The sequence below is a fragment of the Gopherus flavomarginatus genome, chromosome 4 (assembly GCF_025201925.1).
Source record: "Gopherus flavomarginatus isolate rGopFla2 chromosome 4, rGopFla2.mat.asm, whole genome shotgun sequence".
Taxonomy (NCBI): Eukaryota; Metazoa; Chordata; order Testudines; family Testudinidae; genus Gopherus; species Gopherus flavomarginatus.
In genome coordinates, this window is record NC_066620.1 from 161,334,405 (window position 1) to 161,358,604 (window position 24,200).

The 24,200-nt window shown below is 41.2% G+C and overlaps 1 protein-coding gene across 4 annotated transcripts in view; it reads right to left on the minus strand.

Annotated features, from left to right (window-relative positions):
• Window positions 1-24,200, minus strand: part of SMAP1 (small ArfGAP 1) — a 226,501-nt gene that overhangs the window by 185,752 nt on the left and 16,549 nt on the right. For 2 of the 4 annotated variants that reach the window (XM_050950828.1, XM_050950830.1), the window contains exons 2-3: window positions 9,900-10,033; window positions 665-750 (exon numbers count right to left, since the gene is read on the minus strand). In XM_050950828.1, coding sequence (XP_050806785.1) covers window positions 665-750; window positions 9,900-10,033 — 220 coding nt within the window. Of the gene's footprint in view, window positions 1-664; window positions 751-9,899; window positions 10,034-16,921; window positions 17,059-17,884; window positions 18,081-24,200 lie in introns of those variants that run through there. The other 2 variants (XM_050950831.1, XM_050950829.1) reach the window with 2 other exon arrangements.

Here is a 24,200-nt window from a genome sequence, read left to right on the forward strand (position 1 = left end):
ACTCCTTGGCACACCAACACTTCACAAATATTTTTCCATGCATATCAAACCACCATACCAATTCACTTCACTATTCAGCCCCATACAACTCGTACTTACCTTCCTACTTAGTCACCATTCATTCACCTGACTCACTCAGCATTTCATTCACTCCAAATCAGTTCTCCCTACCATTATCAAAATTCACCATTTCCCATTTTGCTTCAAGACCCAACTAATTCAATCTGTTTTCTATTTATCAATTTTCATCTTCCTTTGTCCCTCATCGCTCACCGCATATTCAGTTCAGCTCCCAGCCGCACCAAATGATTTACATCTCAGCAGTACACCTTCAAGACAAAGGCATAACATCTGAGTCTTCAATCAGAAATCTTCTCCCTGTGTATGCACTTATAAACTATGAACACATCAGTTCTTAACCTCTCTCTTTAAAAAACTAAATGCATTTGTCAAGTTTCTTACGATAAGGGAGGTTTGCTGAACCATTTCCCATTTTCCAATGCCTCTAGTTAGGCACCGCAATATAATAAATGTAAAAAATATCAACTTTAATTAAGGCTGGTATGATAAGTTGACACCTATCAAATTCTTCATCTAGTTATGTAACACTTGGGTTGTACTAACGTTTCTTGAATTTGAAAACAGTAAGACAGAAAAAGGATACTGATCCGTTTGTGGTCTTCGGAAATTCTCTGGTAGATTAGCTTCATAGAGTATCCTTGCCTTCGTATTTCCCATATCCTGCATGCACTAAAGAAAGGTGGTAGAAGAATAATTATTATATTGTACATTGCTAATTTGGGTCTTGGAAACATTTCCATTGTTATTCTGACCATATAAGTGAGAGGATTAAAAACTTTTGTGCACTACATTAAGAACTGGAGGTTAAATCCCCTAATCACATCCATTTGTTTCATACATGTTTTCTTCACTCCTTTGAAGGCAATGTTCTGTTTTTACCACTTGTCTATTCAAGTGTTAGTCTATACAAACACAACCCTGCTTTGCATGTTTTCTGCAACAGAAAGATATTACAAAAAGCATTTTAAAAAGACCGCACATTAATGGGAATTATAAGATGTTTCCTGTGGGATTTGCTACTCTGGGTTCACTTAAGACAGTTAAAGTGGACAGAGCTTTAAAAAAGAATCACTTCTATCTGAAAATTTTTATTTTAGTATTTCAAAAGTAGCTTCTAAGATTGCAAGTGAAAGATTAAAGGAAAAAGGAGATTACCATATATACTCGGTCAAAAACTCAATATTTTTGGTAAAAAAGAGCGACGCAACAAAAAGAGCTGAGGTCAGCTTATAAATGGATCTACACCAAAATTTGATGATTTTAAACGCTATGGCGGGGCCGGCAATCTGCGGCATGCAAGCTGATTTCCTGTGGCACGCTGCTGCCAGCCTGGTGTCCCCGCCGGCAGCCCTGCTCAGCCTGCTGCCAGCCTGGATGGATGGAACTCAGGCCAGCAGGTCCGCTCGGCCTGCTGCCAGTCTGGGGTTCCATCCGCCAGCCCCTGTAAATGTAAAATGTATTACTGGCACGCGAAACCTTAAATTACCGTGAATATATTAAGAACTGGCACTCCACTTCTGAAAGACTGCCGACCCCTGCTCTACAGAATCACTGAATATCTAATACATTGTTTTGTTTACTTGGAGCATCTGCAGGCATGGAGCCCCTGAGCTCCCTGCCATTCCCAGCCAATGGGAGCTACAGGAAGTGGGAAAGAGAAAGCTTTAGGTATACGTTGTCTAGATTTGTCTGGTAATTTCTTGCTAGCTGTAATACTTCTATCTTGAGACATGCATATGGACTGAAGCAATGAGTCCTAGACTGAGGAAGATTACTATCTCGTTAGGATTCTCTTGAAGTTTTGCAACAGCAGAGTGACAGTTCCAAGATGGAAGGGCTTTCCTTCCAGAAGAGAACATAAAATTGTGCCAAAGGAGGAGAGTTTCTGCATAAGAAGATGTGATTTCTTCCAATTTATTCAGATACCCAGTTTCTCCAAAAAACGCACACCATAGTCCAGATTGATGGTCAGAGACTTTTGAGATCAAGTTTTTATTAGATATTAACCCGAACAGAAGTATATATTATCTTGCAGTCTTAAGCGTGCTGTCATGACAAAGAGACATTTTGTAAATACCCGAGGGGCAGCAGAAAGGCCAAACAGTAGGACCCTGTAAAGGTACTGATTTAAAAAAAAAAATCATGGAAATGGAGATATTCATAATATGAAGATATGATCGATGTAACGAAACATGCATCCTTGAGATCGAGAGCTACAAATCAATCTTGGATAGATCAGGAAGAAATTGTTGACCCAATTGTCACCACAAGGAAGATGAACTTTCTGATAGAGTAACAAGTTTGAGCTCTAAGATGGATCACATTCCACCATCCATCCTTAGGATCAGAAACTACTTTGAGAAAATGCTCTTTCCCTCTGAACTTTTTGGTACCTCCTCGATAGCCCCATCTTCCAAAAGGGATAGAACTTCTGTTCTTAGTAGGTGCTTGTGAGAGGAGTCCCTTAGTAGGAAGAAACAGGGAGGAGGAATGTGCTTGACTAGACTTCTTGCACTTTCTCAAGGCTCCACTTCTCTCTGTTAATGATATTCTAGCAATAGTAGAAGAGTGGAACTCAAAAGGTGGAATGGAAGGAGGCAAGTCGGAGAGTTGATTGGGGAATGAGCTGTAGCTGTCACTCCTCAGGTCACGCCTACTGTCTAAGGCCTCGCACAGAAGAGCATGAAGTAGTGTACCTGCTCTTGAGATGAGGCCTGTAGCTTTTTCTTTTTTGTTGATGCTATGGAGCAAGCTGTTATTGCTGCCGCTAAGATATGAGGACAAAGGTTAAGGAGTATTCTGCTGCCTGTGGTTGTTGAGACAGAAGCTCCAAACCATCTTTTTGGAGAAAGTTAAATACCGTGTGATACTGCCAGTAAGATTGTATCCTTCATCTTTGAGGACATGGTTTATTCAGTACAAACTATCTCCTTTAAAGTGAGATCTTCTACCCACCCTAGTTTCAGGGAACACATCTTAAGATCTGAGCCATGCATATCTCCTTATGGTACGAGACACCACCGCCCTGGCAGCAAAGTCTGACATATGGAAAGTGTCTCAACTGTATGACAACAAATTGTTCCTCTGTAATTAATACCTTTGCTAGATTTCTTTCATCTCCAGCGAAGTCCTTAAGCAGAAAGAGCCACCTTCCCCCAAAGACAGGACTGATAATGAGATATCACAGCTTGGAAGTTCGATACATTGATGCCATGACTGGAAGAAGAGAAGATAGATATTTTGGGAAGCCTTAATTGTTTACCTTCCCTGTCAGAGATAGCAGAACGTACCCAGACAATATTTGCTCATCTGACAGCTGCACCCCTTATCCGTGCAGTGGCAGCAGGATATATGTGCAGAGCGCTTTTTTCTCTCTCTCTCATTATGTAGGAGACGGCCAGTAGAACCCTCATCCCTAAGAAGAAACTCTCAGTCTCACCAGTAATTAGAATCAGATTTTCTATCACATCTTGTCAGTGGAATGGAACAGAGGTAGGTATGTAACCTCTCTTCCCTATCTGACTCAGTACTGGACCTAATCTCACTTCTGATGCAATTGGAAGCAGTGAAACTAGAGATTGAAGCAACCTTAAAACTGAGAAGGGGAAAAGATGTCTTCAATGAACTCATAGTTTTGGTATAGGGAAGGGACAGTTCTGAGGACATCTGAAAATACTCCACAGCTTTTTGTCCTTTCCCTGGAGGAGAAACAGGAACAAGAGAGTGTCTGTTGCTCTTTATTTTATCCTCTTGATTACTCCCTTCATCGATTCTTGCAATAAGACTATCTTCTGGATCTGAGGTCACTAGGGAATGCTCCAGCAGAAGCACGTGGGTCTCGTTTTAATACTTTTTATAGGATTGAGGAGTAAAAGGAGATACATACTGTGCACCAAGACAGACAGTATGTCCTCCTCCTATGTATGCTACACACATCATACAGGTGTTGGAGGCACGAAAGACAGCAGGAAAAGATCCTGCTTAAATCCTAGCCACTTTCCTTTCAGATCTGCCACGTGATCTGTGAGATTGCACCAAGATGTGGAACCTACAAGAGTCTTCTCCCCCCCCCCCCTTTTTTTTTAACATGGTAATACATCTCTACCCCAATACAACGCCACCCGATATAACACAAATTCAGATATAATGCGATAAAGCAGCACACTGGGGGGGGGGGGCTGCATGCTCCGGCAGATCAAATCAAGTTCAATATAACGCGGTTTCACCTATAACGCAGTAAGATTTTTTTTGACTCCCAAGGACAGCGTTATATCAAGGTAGAGGTGTATTTTGAATAAAATAAAGAATTAAACTAAAAACAAGAACTAACTAAAGGTACTGTTGACTGAAGAAGTGGGTGGGTCAGATTTGGAGATATTCCAGGCTGCCTTTAACCACGGCTGTAAGGAACTGAGATGGCCAGGGTGCCACACCCTGTTTTATAGCCTTGTCCTCAGACTGTTCAGAAGCAGTGAGAGATGAGACGGGGGGGGGGGGATGAAAAGATTCCAATGGCAGTGCTAGGAAGCGTTCCACCATCAGAAATGCACCACCAGCACAACCCAAGAGTAGGAATGCACAGAGGCCACTTGAAGAACTGTCTCTCTCAGCTTCCTTATTTCAAACATTTAAGTGCAATTTTAATATCCCCTGTATTTTCAGCTCCCAATTTGCCTACGTTTGTCTCATAGAACAATGGGAGAGAAATATTTTAAAAGAATAGAAGAATGTAATTCTAAAACTTGAGCTGGCAGCAGGAATTTAGAACGTGTAATTCCCCAAGCTGAACTCTTATTTTGAAATGGACTGAATTTGAAGATGACTGTCATTTTAAAAATCAAAGATTTATAAGAGCATGAAACATTCAGGCTTCCTCCCTTCAATTTTTTATTATTAAAAATATGACAAAGATATGTAGGTAAAATATTTTTCCAATAAGAAAATCTAGATCTAGGTGAGGGTGGCACTATAACTATACAATTTCAGATACCTGTAGCATATTATTTTATGTGTAAGTCTCATTTATTTTGAAGCAGCATTCTTTCCCATTTCTTTTCAAATGGGCCTAAGTTCCGCATTGCTCTTACTGAAATGTGCTCCACTATAAGCTTTACTCTGCTCACATTGACACAAGTAAGCCATTGTGGTTCTCCTAGGGTCATCCATGCCACCAGGATTGCTTTTGCAGCCAAATTTAAACACAGAAACAAAGTGACTACAAAGCAACAGTTTTAATTAAATTTAGCATGCTGTTAATGTCAACACAAAATTATGTAATTTTTAGTAACAAATTTTTAACATCCTATAATTTCTGCTGTATTATTATACAATACTGCACTAGCACCTAGGAGCATGTGTCATACACCAGGACCCAGTTGTGCTACATATTGTACAAACAATATACAATTTTTTAAGTATTTTATTGGAATACCCTACAAGAAACCCAACTGAATTTCCTCCCAGTCACAGGCATATGCCAATTATGATTGCTCTTCTGCCTACATGCTGATGAGGGAACGTGCAGCATTTTCAAATATCTTTGAACATGTTCTGCTCAGAACAGGCACACACAAAAGGTGAGCATATTCCAGTGTAACCATAAAATAACAACATGAGCACTGGATTATTATACTTTATAACAGACCATCATAATCAATTCACATTTCTTTAAAAATAACTATTTACCAAAAGGATGGTACTTTGATATGGAATGCAGAATGTTTGAAAAGATAACAGCAACTTCTGGAGTGTTTAATAAAATTTATTAAAGAAAATGGCAAATCACTCAACTGTAAATCTACTGTGGCTCAAAATGTTTTCATTGGGATTGGTTCTGCCTCAAATGGGTTTCTGAAGAACCTGATAAAACAATCCCTCTAATTAATAAATGAATATTCAGTTGTGGAGCACAAGGTATATGGAAAAAATTTAGCTACCACATGAGAGATTGAATTTTTGTGTTTTATTAAGCATATGCTGATTAATAGGATGTTAATTTCTTTATTCAAAGAAATTTAAAGTATCATTATCTAAAGTAAGTGTAGGAGAACGCTTACTTGATAAGATTCAGTCTTGCTATCTTAAAGTTTCAAAATGCTTCTGATAAAAAAAGTAAATTCAGCAGTATTGTGTCAGAAGACACTAAAAACATTATCAATATTTGAATTTAATGATTTCATTTAATCTATATATTCCAAAGACTTGTTTAGAATTTATCAAAAATTGAGAGTTTAAATTATTAAAACCTATCTTTAATCATTTAAGATTTCCTCTGCCATCCCTTTTCTACTTTATGATACACTTAAGTTGCATACTGACAAAACAGGGACAATGTTGCTCAATTTCCAATACTCCAACTTTTAAATGCTAACGTTTAATTCCATAGTCCATGATGCAAATCTATCATTTTTGGTATTTAAAAGTAAATAAATGAGTCAGGATTCCAAACATTTGTAAGTGGATAAACAAGTAAAACAAAACCCAGAACTTTACGATTTTTTTTGCACCTCTACGATTGCCAATATACAACTGAATGTACTATTCTCATTCATTTATTAGGTACCTAAATAAATGAATAATTGAAGTACAAAGGGTTGTATATCATGATGTTTAAAATAAAAAATGCCTCCTCCAATTCCCAAAACTCATGAATAATATCGCTAGATAGATGTTATGCACAATCCAAAGTAGCACTGAACGTCAACATGAAAATCGGACATTTTTAGATTAGCTACTACAACTGTGGTGAGAGTACTTGTATAGGGACCTTGACAACACAATGGTACAATAAGATGAATAGGTGTTCATTTTTTGTATTAAGGTTGTTTAACGTCATTTAATTGAATTCCAATTTCCTTCCAAATTCAGCTTAACTAATCACGAGTTTAAAAAACAGTAAAGCATTATTCACATTTTTTTTTGTTAAAAACGAAGACTTTGAATAAATGTATGTTAACCTGCTTAATTAAAGGAGTGTAAATACAGTATATCCTCCTCCTCAACAAAAGGAAGTACCAAAGCTAATGCAAAGTCTATATCTAGCTGCAAATCAACATGTTTTAAAGGTTTACTAACCAATGACAGTCAATTGTTCTAGGAAAGTAAATAAAAAAACTAATGAAAACAAGATTAAAATGGATTATTTAAATCAAGGTTCTTGGCTTGCTCATTTAAATCATGATTTAAGTTGGTGATTTAGATCAACTGCTTTGGAGGACAGGGTCAAAATTCAAAATGATCTGGACAAATTGGAGAAATGGTCTGAGGTAAACAGGATGAAGTTCAATAAAGACAAATGCCAAGTGCTCCACTTAGGAAGGAATAATCAGTTTCACACATACAGAATGGGAAGAGACTGTCTAGGAAGAAGGATGGCAGAAAGATCTAGGGGTCATAGTGGACCACAAGCTAAATATGAGTCAACAGTGTGATACTGTTGCAAAAAAAGCAAACGTGATTCTGGGATGCATTAACAGGCGTGTTGTAAACAAGACACGAGAAGTCATTCTTCCGCTCTACTCTGCGCTGGTTAGGCCTCAACTGGAGTATTGTGTCCAGTTCTGGGCACCGCATTTCAAGAAAGATGTGGAGAAACTGGAGAGGGTCCAGAGAAGAGCAATAAGAATGATTAAAGGTCTTGAGAACATGACCTATGAAGGAAGGCTGAAAGAATTGAGTTTATTTAGTATGGAAAAGAGAAGACTGAGAGGGGACATGATAAGCAGTTTTCAGGTATCTAAAAGGGTGTCATCAGAAGGAGGGAAAAAACTTGTTCACCTTAGCCTCTAATGATAGAACAAGAAGCAATGGGCTTAAACTGCAGCAAGGGAGATTTAGGTTGGACATTAGGAAAAAAGTTCCTAACTGTCAGGGTAGTTAAACACTGGAATAAATTGCCTAGGGAGGTTGTGGAATCTCCATCTCTGGAGATATTTAAGAGTAGGTTAGATAAATGTCTATCAGGGATGGTCTAGACAGTACTTGGTCCTGCCATGAGGGCAGGGGACTGGACTCGATGACCTCTCGAGGTCCTTTCTAGTCCTAGAGTATATGAGTAGCTGCATATACTTCACTTGAAACTTGAGTATTTACACTGCTCTACAGAAAAAATGCTTCTGAAATAAATGTAGTCCAACTCTACTAATTCTGGGTAACTGAGAATGAAAATGATGTTTAAAAATTGTTGATTGGCTCTAGTTTTCAAGATATGCTATTGGGTCAGTATATATGACCCTTTGACTTGGGAATGGCGGAGGAGAAGTGAGTCATAAAGGGAAGGGATCTCAATTTAAACCAGAAATGACTAAAATACATCTTTGACTGGATCTGGACAGTACTTGCTTTCTAGGCAAAACAATGAATCATGCAATCTGAAGCTAGTATTGCATCATACATGATATGAATTGTATCATGTTATTCCTAGAAGTCATGGATGATGCAATCATAACGAAGCTTACATCACTCTGCTGAACAAATTGCCCTATATCAGCTCTAGAAATCATACAGTGTCGTGCTCTCTTCTTTGTCAGTGTTTGATTTTGCAAAGGGACACATTTCTGTTTAGCCAAAGTGAGCAGAGATGCCTCGTACTTGTGTGAACAGTGCAGATAACTTCTGCTATGTTCGTGGTGAAGTGACTTTTGCATCACAAAAGCGCAGTATAAGCACTCTGGTTAAGAAAGCCTATCACCTTTATTTTGGCTGCAAAATTGGAGATCAGGACAAGAGGTGGGCCCCACACATATGCTGCAACATTTGTGCAACAAATCTTCGCCAGGGATTGAACAGGAAAAGGAAATCTATGCCTTTTGCAGTGCCAATGATTTGGAGAGAGCCAAGAGATCATACCAGCAATTGTTACTTCTGCATGGTGCCTCCAGTTAGGAAAGGTGTGTCAAAGAAGAAAAAGTGGACTGTGCATTATCCAAACATTCCATCAGCTATATGCTCAGTACCTCACGGAGGAGGACTGCCGGTTCCTGATGCACCAAAATCATTCTCACTTGAGTCAGAAGAGGAAGAGGATGAAACTTCTGGTCCTGAACCATCCATGTCACAGGACCCACATTTTCTCCCATCCTCCTCCTCTGAACCACACCTCATAACACAAGGTGAACTTAATGACCTTATCATGGATTTGGAACTACCCAAGAGTAAGGCAGAGCTGTTGGGCTCCAGACTACAGCAGTGGAATCTGCCCTGGCAGGCTATCAGGGCAAATGGAGCCCATCAATGCTTGCAGACTATTGCTGGACAGTGACAAGAGATGCTCCATTTAATGAATACAAGAGACAAGCCAAGAAGCGCCGAGTAGACATTGAATAGGACTAAACTATGTACATAATAGTTTTGCCTTTTGTTTCATAATACATTTTATTTATATAACCCTTTTGCTGATTTTTAAAGTGTTACATAAACAGGACAGGTGAAATATTATCATGTAAAGCAACCATAAACACATGAAAAGACCTAGGTTGACAATTTATGATTAAAACTCTACTATCTACACAATATACATAGACATAAATGTAAAAACTTAAATATCTTAGAAACAGTAGCCAATCAGTTTTGTCATATTTGAATTCAGCACATCAAAATAAATAAATAGCACATTTTATCTGTGAAGCAGACTTTTCAAAAATTGTAGACCAGTGTTATCTATACTGAGTTTTCTGCAGGATTGTAGAAGAGATACTCCCGTTATTTTGTTCTCATGTAACAAGCAAGCAGATATAGGGCCCCTCCTCTCTCAGAACATAATATGGTTTTTTACACCTGTCCTTCCAGTTCAAATATCTGATTTACAAGAGATCTTTTACCTGTATTTGTTCTGGTGTCCACTGGTCCAAATTGACAGATTTCACCCTTGATATATGAACCCCGAGATTTCGATGTATTCCAGCACATCTGATGCAAATAAAGACACCAGTGTTCCAAGAAGCCCATCTTGGACCTAAGGCACAAAAAAAAAAAAAGTATTAGTTGGTAATTTCTTTTAAGAATTCCATATAACAAGGAGATTTGATTTTCTGCACCATTCTAACACGTAGTTAAGAGAAATAGGATTGACAGATACACCTTAAGTAGACAGAGATGTCTCTATGTTAGCAATAAATGGTTATAAATCATCCCTGAAAAAAGTAAGTGGTTTTCTCCATCTCCTCTGTTGCAATTTTACCTACAATTGTCTATCATTTTATAACTAATTTATGTGAAAAGCCTTTTAGACAGCACAAGTCAGGAATTCCATGAAATTTCACACAGTAGAAACTGAACTTATTAATAGCAGCAGGATGTTGCTTGCACTTAAATTAATCCCACTGGATGTGCATTAGATGCAAGTGTCGGTGCGAACCTCTAAAGAAATGTTTTTGCAATTTTTACCATATCTGAGTAATTAGTAACAAATGCAGCAGCCACGGATTCATGGGGTATACAACAATCATCTCGATCAGTGGTTTAGTTTAAAACACCAAACACACTGCAAAGATATATTAGCATTCCAAGTCAAGTTTTTCAGTTCAGACTTACATATGGACACACATTCTGCTTCAAGTTGACAGTGGTATTTGGGCTGCTTCTGCTGGGCAATGATTATTCAAAAATGTGTAAACTAACCCAGACAAGAACATTGACCAAAACATCCAACAATAATAATGTTGTAAAATAGAACAAATATCTGGAGTAGATGAACAGACCACTAGATATGATCTAAATACACAAATCTATAGGTATTGTTTATAGTATCATAAAAATTTAAAGACATTCACATAACGACTAAATATACCTAGAATGTAGTTTAATAAATTAAAAGCACTGAAGAACTGACATTTTTGGATAGTAAGATTTTCATTCTACAAAATGAAAAGAAACAGAAACCACCTCAGACTCAGATGTGCACACAGCCTTAGGGCCTAGCAACCTCAGGCATACTCGGGCTGTGGTTGAGGGTTGACACGGTAGCTCCGGCATATGTGGTGGATTGTGTGGAATCGGTTGGCAAAGAACACTCAACTTCATAGAGTTTATCAAGGCCCCAATGAACTCAATTCTTTGAGTTGGGCCAATGAAGATTTTCTGCTGTTTAGGACAACCTAGACGATCGAGTAAGCATAGCATGAACAGAACATGAGAGAGAACTTCTTTTCTGGACTTGCCCCTCAGTATCACTGGACACACAAGTCAAAATGAGCACTTGCTGGATGCCCAGGGAGGATGGGCAAGCTGGCTAAAAACCAGAATCAGAGGGCCTTCGACTCTGGGATCTATGCCCCCTCCTGGGGTAGTCTCAACTGCCTTACAGGAAAGGAGACCTGGCCGAAGAAATACTGCAAGCAGTATTGCTGCTCAACACTGCAGTGATGTCTTTGTACAGCTAAAGTATAAATTTCCAAGGAATGCAAACTAGCTCAGGAATCCTTAAAGGATTCACACCTCAATCTTTTTAGAAACTAAAACCTACCATCAACAGGCAACTCATCAATGGCCTGCTGCACATTGGACACAGTGCCCTAATTCTGCAGCCATAAGGCCCTCTTCATGGTCACAGCTGATGCCATAATTCTGGCTGAAGCATCTGCCACATCTAGAGCTGACGGTAAAAGTCTTGGCTACCATGCAGGCTTCTGCAAAGAATGACAAAGCGTTCCGTGGAGGCTCCTGGCAATGTGTCTGCAAACTTAGATGTGGGCACCCAAATAACGAAGTTGTATTTAGAGAGCAGTGCCTGATAGTTAGTGATGTGCATCTACAGGAAAGAGGTAGTATAAAACTCTTCCTCTCCACCAAGTCCATACTTTCGGACTCTGTCCTTAGGCATAGATGTATACCTTCCCTGTTGTGGTTAAATGTAGCTAATGACAGAGCACAAGAGACTTAAGGGCCAACTGGGAGCAGAAACCCTCAAAATCCAGTATGGGAATGAAGTACCTTTTCTCTGCATGCACCAACAAAGCAGGAGTATTCCAGAGGGCCTTTGCCAGCTTCAAGAGAGCCTCATTTATTGGGAGGGCTACTAGCCCTTGAGCTGATAGTTGGAGAATATCCAGCAGCTTGTGTGTGTTCTCCTGAAGAAATTCAGCCTGGATGCCCAATAAAGTGGCTTTACACCTAAGAAGACCTTGATATGCCTTGAAGTTCATGGGCATTAAGGAGGCCAGCACCATCAAGCTGTCTGGAGAAAACAAAGCAGCAGTTAGCTACACCAACAATGTAGCTGCTAGTTCAGGGAACAGGAGTCACCAGTTGCACAGGGGATCTTGTCTAGAATGGGTCAGTGAATGAGACCTCAAAGACCGAGAAGCATCCCAAGGATTCCAAGGAGGGACTGGGGAAAATAGATTTATCATTGGTGCTAGCAGGCACCAGATCAAGTGCCTCTGTCCTGACTGCAGGATCTATGCTGACCTTAGTACAGACGGTGATTCGAGGATGGTCTCTGGTGCCTATTGGTGACAATGAAAGGATGGCCAACCCCAATCTGGATCTCAAGGAGTCCCACAGATTCTCCAGTGACAAAGGGGGAGCCAGCTGGCCCCAACAGGGAGAACAAGTGCTCTGATTCATCCAAAGCCCAACACAGGGTAAGATCAGTGTCAAAGAGTAATAGGGAACTGGCACCAAGGATGGTACCAAGCTTGACAATGGGATCTGCTGACCAGGCAATGACTGTTTCAAAGAGCTCACCACCACCATGAGGGCCTTCACTGCTGGGCCCAGTGTCTCCCTCAATTCCACCACGGACAGTGCGAGTTGCAGCACCAATGAACCCAGCACCTCTGCGACATGGCCAGAAGGTGCCAAGGGCACAATGGAAGATGAAGCAGTAGAAACAATGGTACCAGAAAACTCCTCAACTAGCAGAGAATCAGGGACTGAGAAGCAAAGCAGATCTGAAGCCACCTGATACGCCACCAGCATGGAGACAATCAGCATTGGGACCTACATCACTGGTACAGTCTCAAAGGACACCCCATAGCCAGAACTGGAGTTAACAGTGTGAGCTCTCTCTGATTTTCCCAGTTCTGGGAAGCAGTTACATGGACCTGCCCCATCCTGAGTGCTAGAGGGAGTACGGTGCCATCAGCACTCCTCTTAGGAAGACTCTCCCTCATCTTGCGAGTCCTTGAGTGGCCCTGACTACTCTTATGGGACCTCTTCCTCAATGCACCAAAGGAAGGAGAATGATTTTTCTTCCTCTTGCAGGAAAACAGCAGAATCTGAACATGGAGTGGCATCACTTGCTAGTTCTGAAGGTGACTGATCAGACAAAGGCCTTATGGTCTGCTCCAAAAGGTGTTTCTTCAGCTATAAGTCTCTTGCCATCTGAATCTTTGAACAGGGCTTTGGAGCGGAGCCCGGAGCTGGAGCAGCTGCGGAGCTGCAGGTTTCTGCCAGGAGCTGGAGCACAGCTCCAAAGCCTGTTTTTCAATGTATTAATAAACTATATTTGTAAATGTAAAAGGGTATCTATATTGCGAGTATTGCAACTGTGCACATCAGGGTTCCCAACTATATAATAATTTAAATAATACTGGGCCTGATCTTGGGGCAAGAATCTGTCAACCCTCCAAGTGGTAACTGGGGATTCTTAAGTAATCAATATAATTAATACATAGTATAAGATTAGGCTACAGCAGTGAGAAGAAAATGAGGTTGCGCTCAGGGTGGGCACCATCCTATATAGCCAAGGTAGGGAAAGAGTGCTGCCAGGCAAAATTCTCTGGCTTCAATGAGCTGGGCGCATGCACATTGACAAGAAATGTGTGACTACATCTACTCAAATCAAATGCAACCTGGGCTTCAATACTAGGGTCTTTCCATCTCACACATCACGAGCTATCAAATTAGGTCCCCTATAACACTTCTGCAACCACTCTGTCTTTAATAGGGTGTAAAGACATAACTAACTTAGTGGATAATTCTGTTTGTAGAGTGCAAGATGGAAGAGACTGTCCAGTTAGCTGTCATAACTGTGTTGACTCTACAGGACGACTAAGAATAAGGAGCTTATTTTGGTCACTAAAGGCACATCTACATGAACATTTTACTGCTTGGCAAACTAGGGTGTAAATCTACAGTACTCCAGTCTGGCATACTAATTTCCTGTGTATTCACTTTGCTGCTGCATGCTAGAAGCTCCCTAGTGACTGCAGTAAGTCAATGCACACTAGGGAATTTCTCATGTGCAGAAGCACAGCCCACACAGACAGACAGGACTCACCACACTGGAGCACGGTAGATTAACATCCTACTTTGCCATACAGTAAGTGTCCATGCAGATATGCCCTAAAGCAAGCAGAAACAACCCTGAATCCATGAATGCAAAAGACTTGAGTAAGATAGAGCAGAACTCTGTCTAAAAATATTACTAAAATTAAGTGATACTGCCCACATAAATCCTCCAACCACCCCCTAGAAGGTTAGACTTTCGATAGTACAGATGACCGTAAAGAAAAGTAAATCAAGAAGGGAGAGTATTTTTGAAGTCGCTAGTGTGATTAAGATTAAGATAGCAAATAGATAAAATAGATTAAGTGGCAAATTATGGAAAAAAATCTGCCAGATTGACTACCTGTATTCATGTTCCTTTGGCATGAAACAGCTAAAGGCTAACAGTATAGCATTAACAAAAGCCGAATGCTTTCTTCATAGGAAATAGTCATTACATGGACCACAATTCACTCAGTTTACACCTGTAAATTAGACTTCTGCCACTCAGCTGGTACTCTGGTAGAAACGATTACTTTCTATGGAAACGAAGCATGCCAGCTTTCCTCAAGCAACTGTGACACGCCTTCTCAAAAATACCAGCTTTTGAGATCAAGAATCTTACAAACCTCTTGAAACCAAACTTCCTTGACCCCTTGCAATCTAGCTTTAAGACTATTTTACCAAGTCTGCATATGAAAACCTCCACCTATTACAGACGCCAGATCTTTGGAATGAACAAAAAGCATGGACAATAAGTCTGAGCCTTTTTGGGTCCTTAAGCCAAATAGAATGGAAAATACAGGATATACCGTTACACAAGTTATCCAGCAATCCATTCTGGGATGATGAACTTTTGGTCATGGGAGGAAACTGAGGATAGTTGTAGGGTGGGTGGATGGGCGCAATAAGGATGCTCGGGGTTGAATGGAGGACTTTATTCTTTGAGCATATTTCTCACAGGCTACAAGAACAAGTATGCAGAGACCTGAACACGTAATTCACTATCACTACTGAGTTACCCAAAGTTTGGTTTATCACTCTTACAGAATTCGAATTACTCAATGGTCTCTCTTCACACTCGAGCTAACTACACATCCTTAGTTTTTTTTTTGGTCTTTATAAAAGTCAATCCCCTCAACTTTATAAAAAATTAAATTTGATCTCTTTCTGGCATTGGAAACAGCCAGATGCCACATTTAAAATATTGTAATATTAGTGCTATATAAATACTATTACCTCCCTAGGCCAGTGCAGCAAGACGTCTATTCAGCTAGAAGACACTGGTTTTCTGAATACTTTGCAGACATCAGTTCAGAGGAATTCACCAACTCAAAACATATGGGAATATAATAAAGGCAAACACAGCCCCACATTAAACCTATGAAAATTTGACTGTCTATAAGTGAGTAAACCATGACTTAGAATATTTAATCAGCAGTTAATTAAAAGTTATTGCATGCAGCTAATTACATACCTACAAATAAAATTGTAGGGAGTAGTTCAAAAGGGTAAAGCTTATTTCATGGCCTAAGGCAGGGGTCCCAAACTCAATTTACCTTAGGGCCAGTGCCAGTCCTCAAATCCTCCCAGCAGGCAAATAGTGTCACTGAAGATTACGTTCAGAAAACGTTTACACTGAATTTTTTATTTCTAATTTCTTAGAAATAAAGCTGTCATACAAAGTTATACAATTCTTTGCCTGCCAGAGAGTTTTTAGTGTTTGCCAGACACCTGGCAATGCTTCAGCTCTGTCAATTTGTTGATGTTTGGCCTCAGTAACTGAGCAATTGAAACCTTCAGGATTGCAGCAAGGTGTGCATCAGATAGTTGTGCTCAGTATTTTGACTTGTTTATATTCATTGTGGGCAAAACTGATGCTGCCTCCATGGCTGACTCTGCCCAGCAACTACTGACTCTGGCTGGTGACTAATGATGGTATCTCTGTCCCTCTCCCCCAGCCAATGAGAGCTGTGGGGGGTTGAACCTGCAACAGACATTGCCGGCAGCATGGCTGCATGCCTTTCTTCTCCGCAGGCCAAAGTGGGGAGGTTCTTGGGCCGCAGATGGCCCACAGACCGGGACTTTGAGACCCCTGGCCTAAGGTATAAATACAACTTAAGATATTACAGGCAGAGCTGGTGTGCCACCTATTGTTAAGGTTGCCCACAACACTTCTAAATAATTTCACTTGGTTTATAATTTGTCCAGAACTTTATCATCTGGGCTGAAACTTTTCATGTTATGCTGAATGTTTTTGGAAAGTTTCACCTAAAATGGTTCAGCTGCTTCCAAAACCAAGATTGGGGAAAACACGTTTTACTCATGTTAAAACTTCTTAGAATCGTTTCACTGAAAAGTTCAAGTGTCTCCATGCTTTAGAGAAAGGATTTGAAATTTGGCTATCACAGCATCCCACTCTAAGATAAGTACCTTCTGCTGTCTCTATGAAAAATTACCCAAGTTTGGCTAAGTTACAAGCCTCTGAAAACATCAGTTCACACATGCTCCGAGACTTGCTAAAGTTTGGCAGCTAAATTCTCCAAATATTCTATCTGCACTGCAAATGCTTGTGCCTCACAGAGCTCCTACATGCTGCCAAAACTGTAAATGCACTGCCCACAGAACAAACCTGAGCATGCTCCATCTTGAGATGGAGCAGAACTCTCTCTGGAACTGATCCACTTGGCACTCAGGGAAACACTGGTATCAGGCAATGGAGATGAGAGAAGTAGACAAGTCTCTCCCATGCTGAATAGGTGCCAGGATCATTGAGAGTACAAGAGAGGAGAAGGAAGCAGCTACACCAGGGGTCTCAAACACGTGGCCCGCGGGCCGCATGTGGCCAGCAAGGTTATTTTCTGTGGCCCACGAGGTCCTCACAGCCCCCTCGCCCTCCCTCAGCGTTTACCTAGAGCGTCTCCGGCCCAACGTGCACCGGAGGCAGGGCAGGCTCCCTCCCTGCCTATCTGCCCTGCATCGCTCCGGGAAGCATACGGAACCTGAGGGAGGAGGGGCGCAGGGGTGCGTGTTGATGTTGCTTCAGGCACCACCTCCAGCAGCTCCCATTGGCCGCGGTTCCCCGTTCCTGGCCAATGGGAGATGCTGGGAGCGGTGCCTGAAGCAACAGCAACACACACACCCCGTTCCCCTGTTCCCCCACATTCCAGCCACTTCCTGGAGTGGCACAGGGGCAATGCAGACAGGCAGGCAGGCAGCCTGCCCTGCCCCCGGTGCATGCTGGGCCAGAGCCTGCCCCCCAAACCCCTCTTGCAGTCAAACCCATGTTAGGATTCCTGATGTCAAAAACCAGTGGGAGAACACTTGAACCTCTCTAACCACTCAGTGACAGACCTGAAGGTAGCCATTTTGCAACAAAAAAAAGTCAAAAACAGACTCCAAAGAGAGACTGCTGAACTCGAATTAACGTGCAAATCAGATACAATTAACTTAGGTTTAAACAGAGGCTGCGAATGGTTGGGTCATTACACAAATTGAATCTATTTCCCCATGTTAAGTTCTCCTCGCACCATCTATGGTCATCTCGATTATCACTTCAACGGTTTTTTTTCTCCTGCTGCTGATAGCTCCTCACCTCAATTGATTGGCCTCTTAGTTGGTATGGGTACTTCCACCTTTTCATGTTCTCCGTATATATAAATATCTTCTGTCTATATGTTCCATTCTATGCATCTGAAGACGTAAGCTGTAGACCATGAAAGCTTATGCTGAAATAAATTTGGTAGTCTCTAAGGTGCCATCTTCTTTTTGCGGATACAGACTAACATGGCTGCTACTCTGAAACCTTAATTACATAGTCACTGATATTTTCAATCCAAATTTTGCAACAACAGAAGAACACATACAGCAAACAAAATCAGAAACTATATTCAAAATACCTCATCTGTAGGAGTGACTTCTATTCATAAACACCACAAACGTAAACTACTAATTTCATCGGAAAATTTAGAGTCTATCACTTACATAAGTCTTCACTTGTCTTAATAAAACAAAACAAATCTGAATTAGAAATCATGAAGATTCAAAGTATGCGTGAGGTGGGCTAACTATCCAACAGAATTATATTCAAAATTAAATTAAATTTGGACTATTGAACAAATAGCCTATGTTATACAAGCGCCAAATTCTACACATCAGGATCTTTTTATTTCAACAATGAAAGCATATTTGAGGATAACAGAAGTCTATTGTTCAAGTCACCCTTTTTCTCATTTCAGTTACTTTAATCAGAGGTTATACACATCTCATTTGCTTCATGATCAGAAATATCAAAAATTTCAAGTCTAAATTATTTGCTATGAACATTCAGCTACTACAATTGTGAAAAGCTGACAGGTATTTTATTGCAGAAATGCACATTAGAGTAATGTTTGTGTTCACTTTCTTGATAGAAAGCTATTTGAATTTTAATCTCACTTATTTGCCTCTTAAAACCTTTTGTGCTTGTAGTCATAAATGGGCTTGTCTTCCTTATGCACCACTAATCTAGAATAGAGTACTAGGTAACTTTTAATATATATTGATGCAATTTAGTTATTTCGGACCGGTCCACATATTATGACATTTTTAACTGTCACTTAGGTATTTATACAGCACTACTTCCAGTAGTATGTGTATGCAAAGTGTAACTTTAAGAGAAGCATAAAACTACCAAACTCTGTTCTTGCCATCCTAGGTGTCTGAATGCTTGAAAATTTGATGCCCTTCCTCCTCATCCTTCCCTGTTACCACAGATACATAAGAAAAGATGGTGTTTGCACCGCGCTCTGAAAATTGACAGACTAGTGCTCATTCGGGTCTGTTCCAGAAAGGCACACCTTAAACTGGAAGTCATGAACAACGTTCAGTCTAAATATGCAAATGCCACCAATATTAACATTCAGAAGGCAGATTCACAGGTTGTGGTCGGAGTAGTAGCTCTTGAAAATGATGCAGAAAGGGAGAGGAAAACATTTTATCTATGGATTAGATTTCAGTCATCTGTTTCTTACCTCTTACTGAGGGATTATCTAAGTGATATAGGTTATGTTAATCGAGAAAGAAGCGTTTGCATTGGCTCTGCTATTGTCTAGAATCTTGTTTTGATACATAATTTAATCTCAAAATCTATTTTTATCAAGTCAGCCTTTCCCACACCTGACCAGTTATACAGGCAAAAGAATGCTTTAGCCAGTATACCTTATAGCAAAATAAACTATGCTGGCAAAAGCACTTTTATGCTGCCATACCTGCATCTACATAACAGCTTTTGCCAACACAGAAATATTGCCAAAAATATTATGCCCCTGACATTACTATACTGATTCATTTTTAGTACAGATACAGTCTGACTCTGCAGACATTCCAGCACCAGATCAAAGAGGTCAGTGATGAGCGTCATGCATCTGGAGTTGGCTTCGCCATCAAGAATCATCTTGTTCGGAAAATTGCCAGTCCCCCCAAGGGTGTGAATGACCGACTCATGACAATGCAATTTCCGTTTCAAAAAGGAAAACAAGCTACTTTGATAAGCGCATATGCTCCCAAAATGACCAACCCAGAGGATGTGAAGGATAAATTCTACGAAGAACTAAATGCTCTGCTATCATCAGTGCACCGCACAGACAAGCTGATCCTGCTTGGCGATTTTAACGCAAGAGTCGGATGCGATGCTGCAGCCTGGGAAGGAGTCATTGGGGAAAAATGGAGTGGGAAAGTGTAACAGCAGTGGCCTGTTACTGCTGAAAACTTGTGCAGCACATGACTTTCTGATCACCAATACAGTCTTCCTCCTCCCTACCCGTAACAGGACTTCGTGGATGCAGATCCATTCCAAGCACTGGCATCTGATCGATTATGTCATCATCAGGAAAAGGGACAGACAAGATGTCAGGGTTACAAAAGCTACGTGCGGCACTGACTGTTGGACAGACCACAGGCTCATAGTATCCAAAATGAAGCTCCGTATCATGCCGAAGAGACGACCACAAGGCTGCAAGGCTCTCAAAAGGATCAACGTGTCGAAGCTGAAGAACAACCACATCACTGAAAATCTAGCGGAAGACCTAGAGAATGAGCTTGCTGATCTTCGTATTGAGGATGACGCTGAGAAGGACTGGGAGCGATTCCGCAACACTGTCCATACAGCTGCATCGAAGGTATTGGGGCCCTCCACATGCAGGCAGCAATACTGATTTGACAAAAATGATACAGAAATCCAGGTCTCACTTGCTGAGAAGCACTGCCTGCATCGTGCATATCAAAACTATCCATCCTCAGCGGCAAAGACGACTGCCTTTATCAACGCTCGCAGAACAGTACAGAACCGACTGCACAAAACGCGGGACATGTGGCTGAGCGGCAAAGCAGATGAAATATAGGCATATGTGGACAGGAACAACTATAAGCAGTTCTATGAAGCCCTCAACACACTCTATGGTCCACAGTCTTTTGGGAGCTTTCCCTCCTGAACTCTGATGGCACTGTGCTCCTTACAGAGAAGACACAGATTCTCCAGAGATGGGCTGAACATTTTGAAGCAGTTCTCAACTGCACCTCAGTCGTCAATGATGAGGCCATTGATAAGATGCCTCAGGTTGCAGTCAATGACTCCATGGATGCTTCACCAGAAGAGGACCAAGTGAAGAAAGCCATCAACTAGCTGTCAAGTGGCAAAGCCCCAGGGTCAGATGCCATATCAGCAGAAGTGTACAAAGTCAGTGGACCAGTGCTGCTACGGAAACTCACTGAGCTGTTTCAGTCCTTCTGGAAGCAGGGATCCATTCCACAGGAATTTAGAGACGCGTCCACCGTGCACCTCTATAAGAGGAAGAGCAATCACCAGGTATGCGACAATCACCATGGAATCTTGCTGCTCTCTACAGCGGGGAAAGTTCTTGCACAGGTTTTGTTGAACCAATTGATCACTCACCTGGAGCAGGGCTTACTGCCAGAATCACAGTGCGGCTTTCGCAAGGGACGTGGGACTATTGACATGATCTTCGCTGCGCGTCAGCTACAGGAGAAAATATCAAGAACAGAATAGTGACTTCTACGCAACTTTTGTGGACCTCACGAAAGTGTTCAACTGTCAGTCGCCAGGGCCTGTGGAGAATCATGTGGAAATTCAGCTGTCCAGACAGATTCACATGAATGGTAGGTCAATTTCATCACGGTATGACGGTTTGTGTCCTGGATGACGAGAAACATCTGAGGCCTTCCCAGTCACCAACAAAGTCAAGCAAGGGTGTGTTTTAGCACCCACTTTGTTCAGCATGATATTCTCTGCCACTCTGACTGATGCCTTTCAAAACTGCACTGAAGGAGTAGGCCTGAAGTACAGAACTGACAAGAAGCTATTCGATCTGAGGTGACTGCGTGCCATCAGCAAGGTGAAGGAAACTGTACTTCGAGACTTTCTCTTTGCCAATGATTGCGCTCTGAATGCTAGTACAAAGCCAGAAACGCAAGCCAGTATGGACAAGTTTTCATCTGCATGCAACAACTTCGGTCTCACCATTAACATCAAGACGACTGACGTCATGCACCAGCCAGCTCCCCATGCTCCGTACTCAGAACCATCCATCACTGTAAATGGACAGAGACTTCAGGCAGTGGACCACTACATATACCTGGGCAGTACCCTTTCCTGAGCAGTGTCAATCGATGAGGAAGTAAACTGCAGAATTGCTAAAGCAAGCTCTGCATTTGGCCAATTACACTCCAATGTCTGGGAACGTCGAGGGATCAGCCTACCAACGAAGCTGAAGGTCTACCGAGCAGCGGTGCTTCCAACTCTGCTGTACCCCTGCAAGACGTGGACTGTCTATCGGAGTCATACACGAAGGCTCAGTCACTTCCACATTTCCTGTCTGCGAAAGCTTCTAAAAATCAGATGGCAGGACAAAGTGCTCGATACTGAAGTCCTTAACAGAGCCAGTCTGCTGTCAATTCACACACTGCTGATGAGAGCCCAGACCAGATGGGCTGGACATGTCGTGAGAATGTCAGACGAGTGCATCCCTAAACAGCTCTTCTACGGAGAACTCGCCCAGGGAAAGCGCTCCCATAGAGGACAAAAGAAGCGGTTTAAGGACACGCTGAATACCTCTCTGAAGTCCCTCAAGATCAACACCGCCACATGGGAAACCCTTGCATTGAACCGTCCCGCATGGCGCAGCCTCATTCACACAGGCAGTAATACCTCTGAGGTGAAGCGTACTGCTGAGGCTGAAAGAAAGCATGAGCTGCGCAAGTCCAGGGCTGTCCGCACATCATCAACAGTGCCATCACATCCGCCCAACGTGTGACAGGATGTTCCAAGCCTGAATCAGACTGATCAGTCATCTTCAGACACACAGAGCCCGGTCATCGAACGAATGAGTTCTTGAGGTCATCATCAATCAAAGAGGAAACCATTATCCATATAACCAACCTTGCAAGATTGTCACAACCATTTACCAGCCTAAGCACAAAGTCTATTTGCTCACCGTTTGCCTTGATTGATGATTTTAAAAAAGTATCATTCAGAGGGTAAAAAAAATACTGAATCATTGCATATAGATTATATTTGAACCCAAAGCTTACCATTAACATTGTCTATACTGCAGGTGTGAAGCAGTGCTCTGGCCCTCGACTTATGTGAATGAAAGCATTACACAGGTCAAATACTAGTCCACTGTTTTAGTATTTCCTTCTGATCAACCTTCCACTTCCACCGCTATCCAAAACAAATAACCAAGCAAAGCAACAGATATGGTTAGATATTGTTAGAAGGGATCAAAGTTTGAAAACAAAGGGCACTTCCCAGAACGCACAGTCAAAAAACTGAGAAGGAACAGTAAATACTGGCAAGGGACAATGGAACAGAGTGGGGTCTATCAATCAAGGGAAAGAGGAAACAACTTGGAGTATTGAAAGGCAACAAAATGTGAAAAGTATAAGGAAAAAAATCCCACCAAAATCAAAGTAGTACTCATTTACACACCACGAGATGTCACAAAAGCAAATTTTGTAATAGCAAACGCAAGCAGATACACAAACAGAGAATGACAGTGCTATTCCCCTGACTCCATATACTCTACATTTTCCTCATCTTGTGACTTCTCAAAAATTCTTCTCCCACAGGTCCCCAAGTTACATTATTTCAGCTGAGCCACTTGCTTTCATCCGCAGCATGGGGCATAGGTCACTCGCAGGTTTACATTAGTTGAAACGGTAGATTCTCTTTAAAATCATGATTTGAGGACTTCAGAGGTTAGGGGGTCTATTACTGGAGTGGGTGTGTAAGGTTCTGTGGCTTGCAACGTGCAGGAGGCCCAACTACTAGATGATCATAATGATCCCTTCTGACCTACAAGTCTATGAGTGTTATATAAAATTTCATTTCCATTTCTGGCTGCTCAGAGATGCTGTTCTGTTGTCTCTACACTTAAACAGCTTGCCAGCTCCCTGCAAAACAGAGGCAAGTGGGCTTGTTGCTGAAATGTGCGTTTTTTGTTCTAATGAAGAAGCTGCTTGTCAAGAAAATTTTAGGTTAAAATAGTTTTGATTGTATTAGAGAGACATGGGATGCTGAATATTTCTGTATCTGTAGTTCAAATTAGATTCTTTTTATATTCTTATAGGTGGTTTTAAATATTTAACTTAAAAATTCTGCAGCCTGCTAGTTGTTATAAATACTGTGCATATTGGAACAGAGAAGTTAGTCTATAGCAATTTCAAAAGCAGTTATAATTAGGCTTTGGAAGGATTAGATATTTATTAGTAAAAGTCAGTAAGCATCAATTTCACTGTACACTGTGTGTACTGTGTACATACACACACACACTTCCAGAGGAGCAAAGAAAAATGGTGCTTGAGAACTTAGATTTAGGAATATTTACTTTGCATATTTTGACATGGATGTTAAC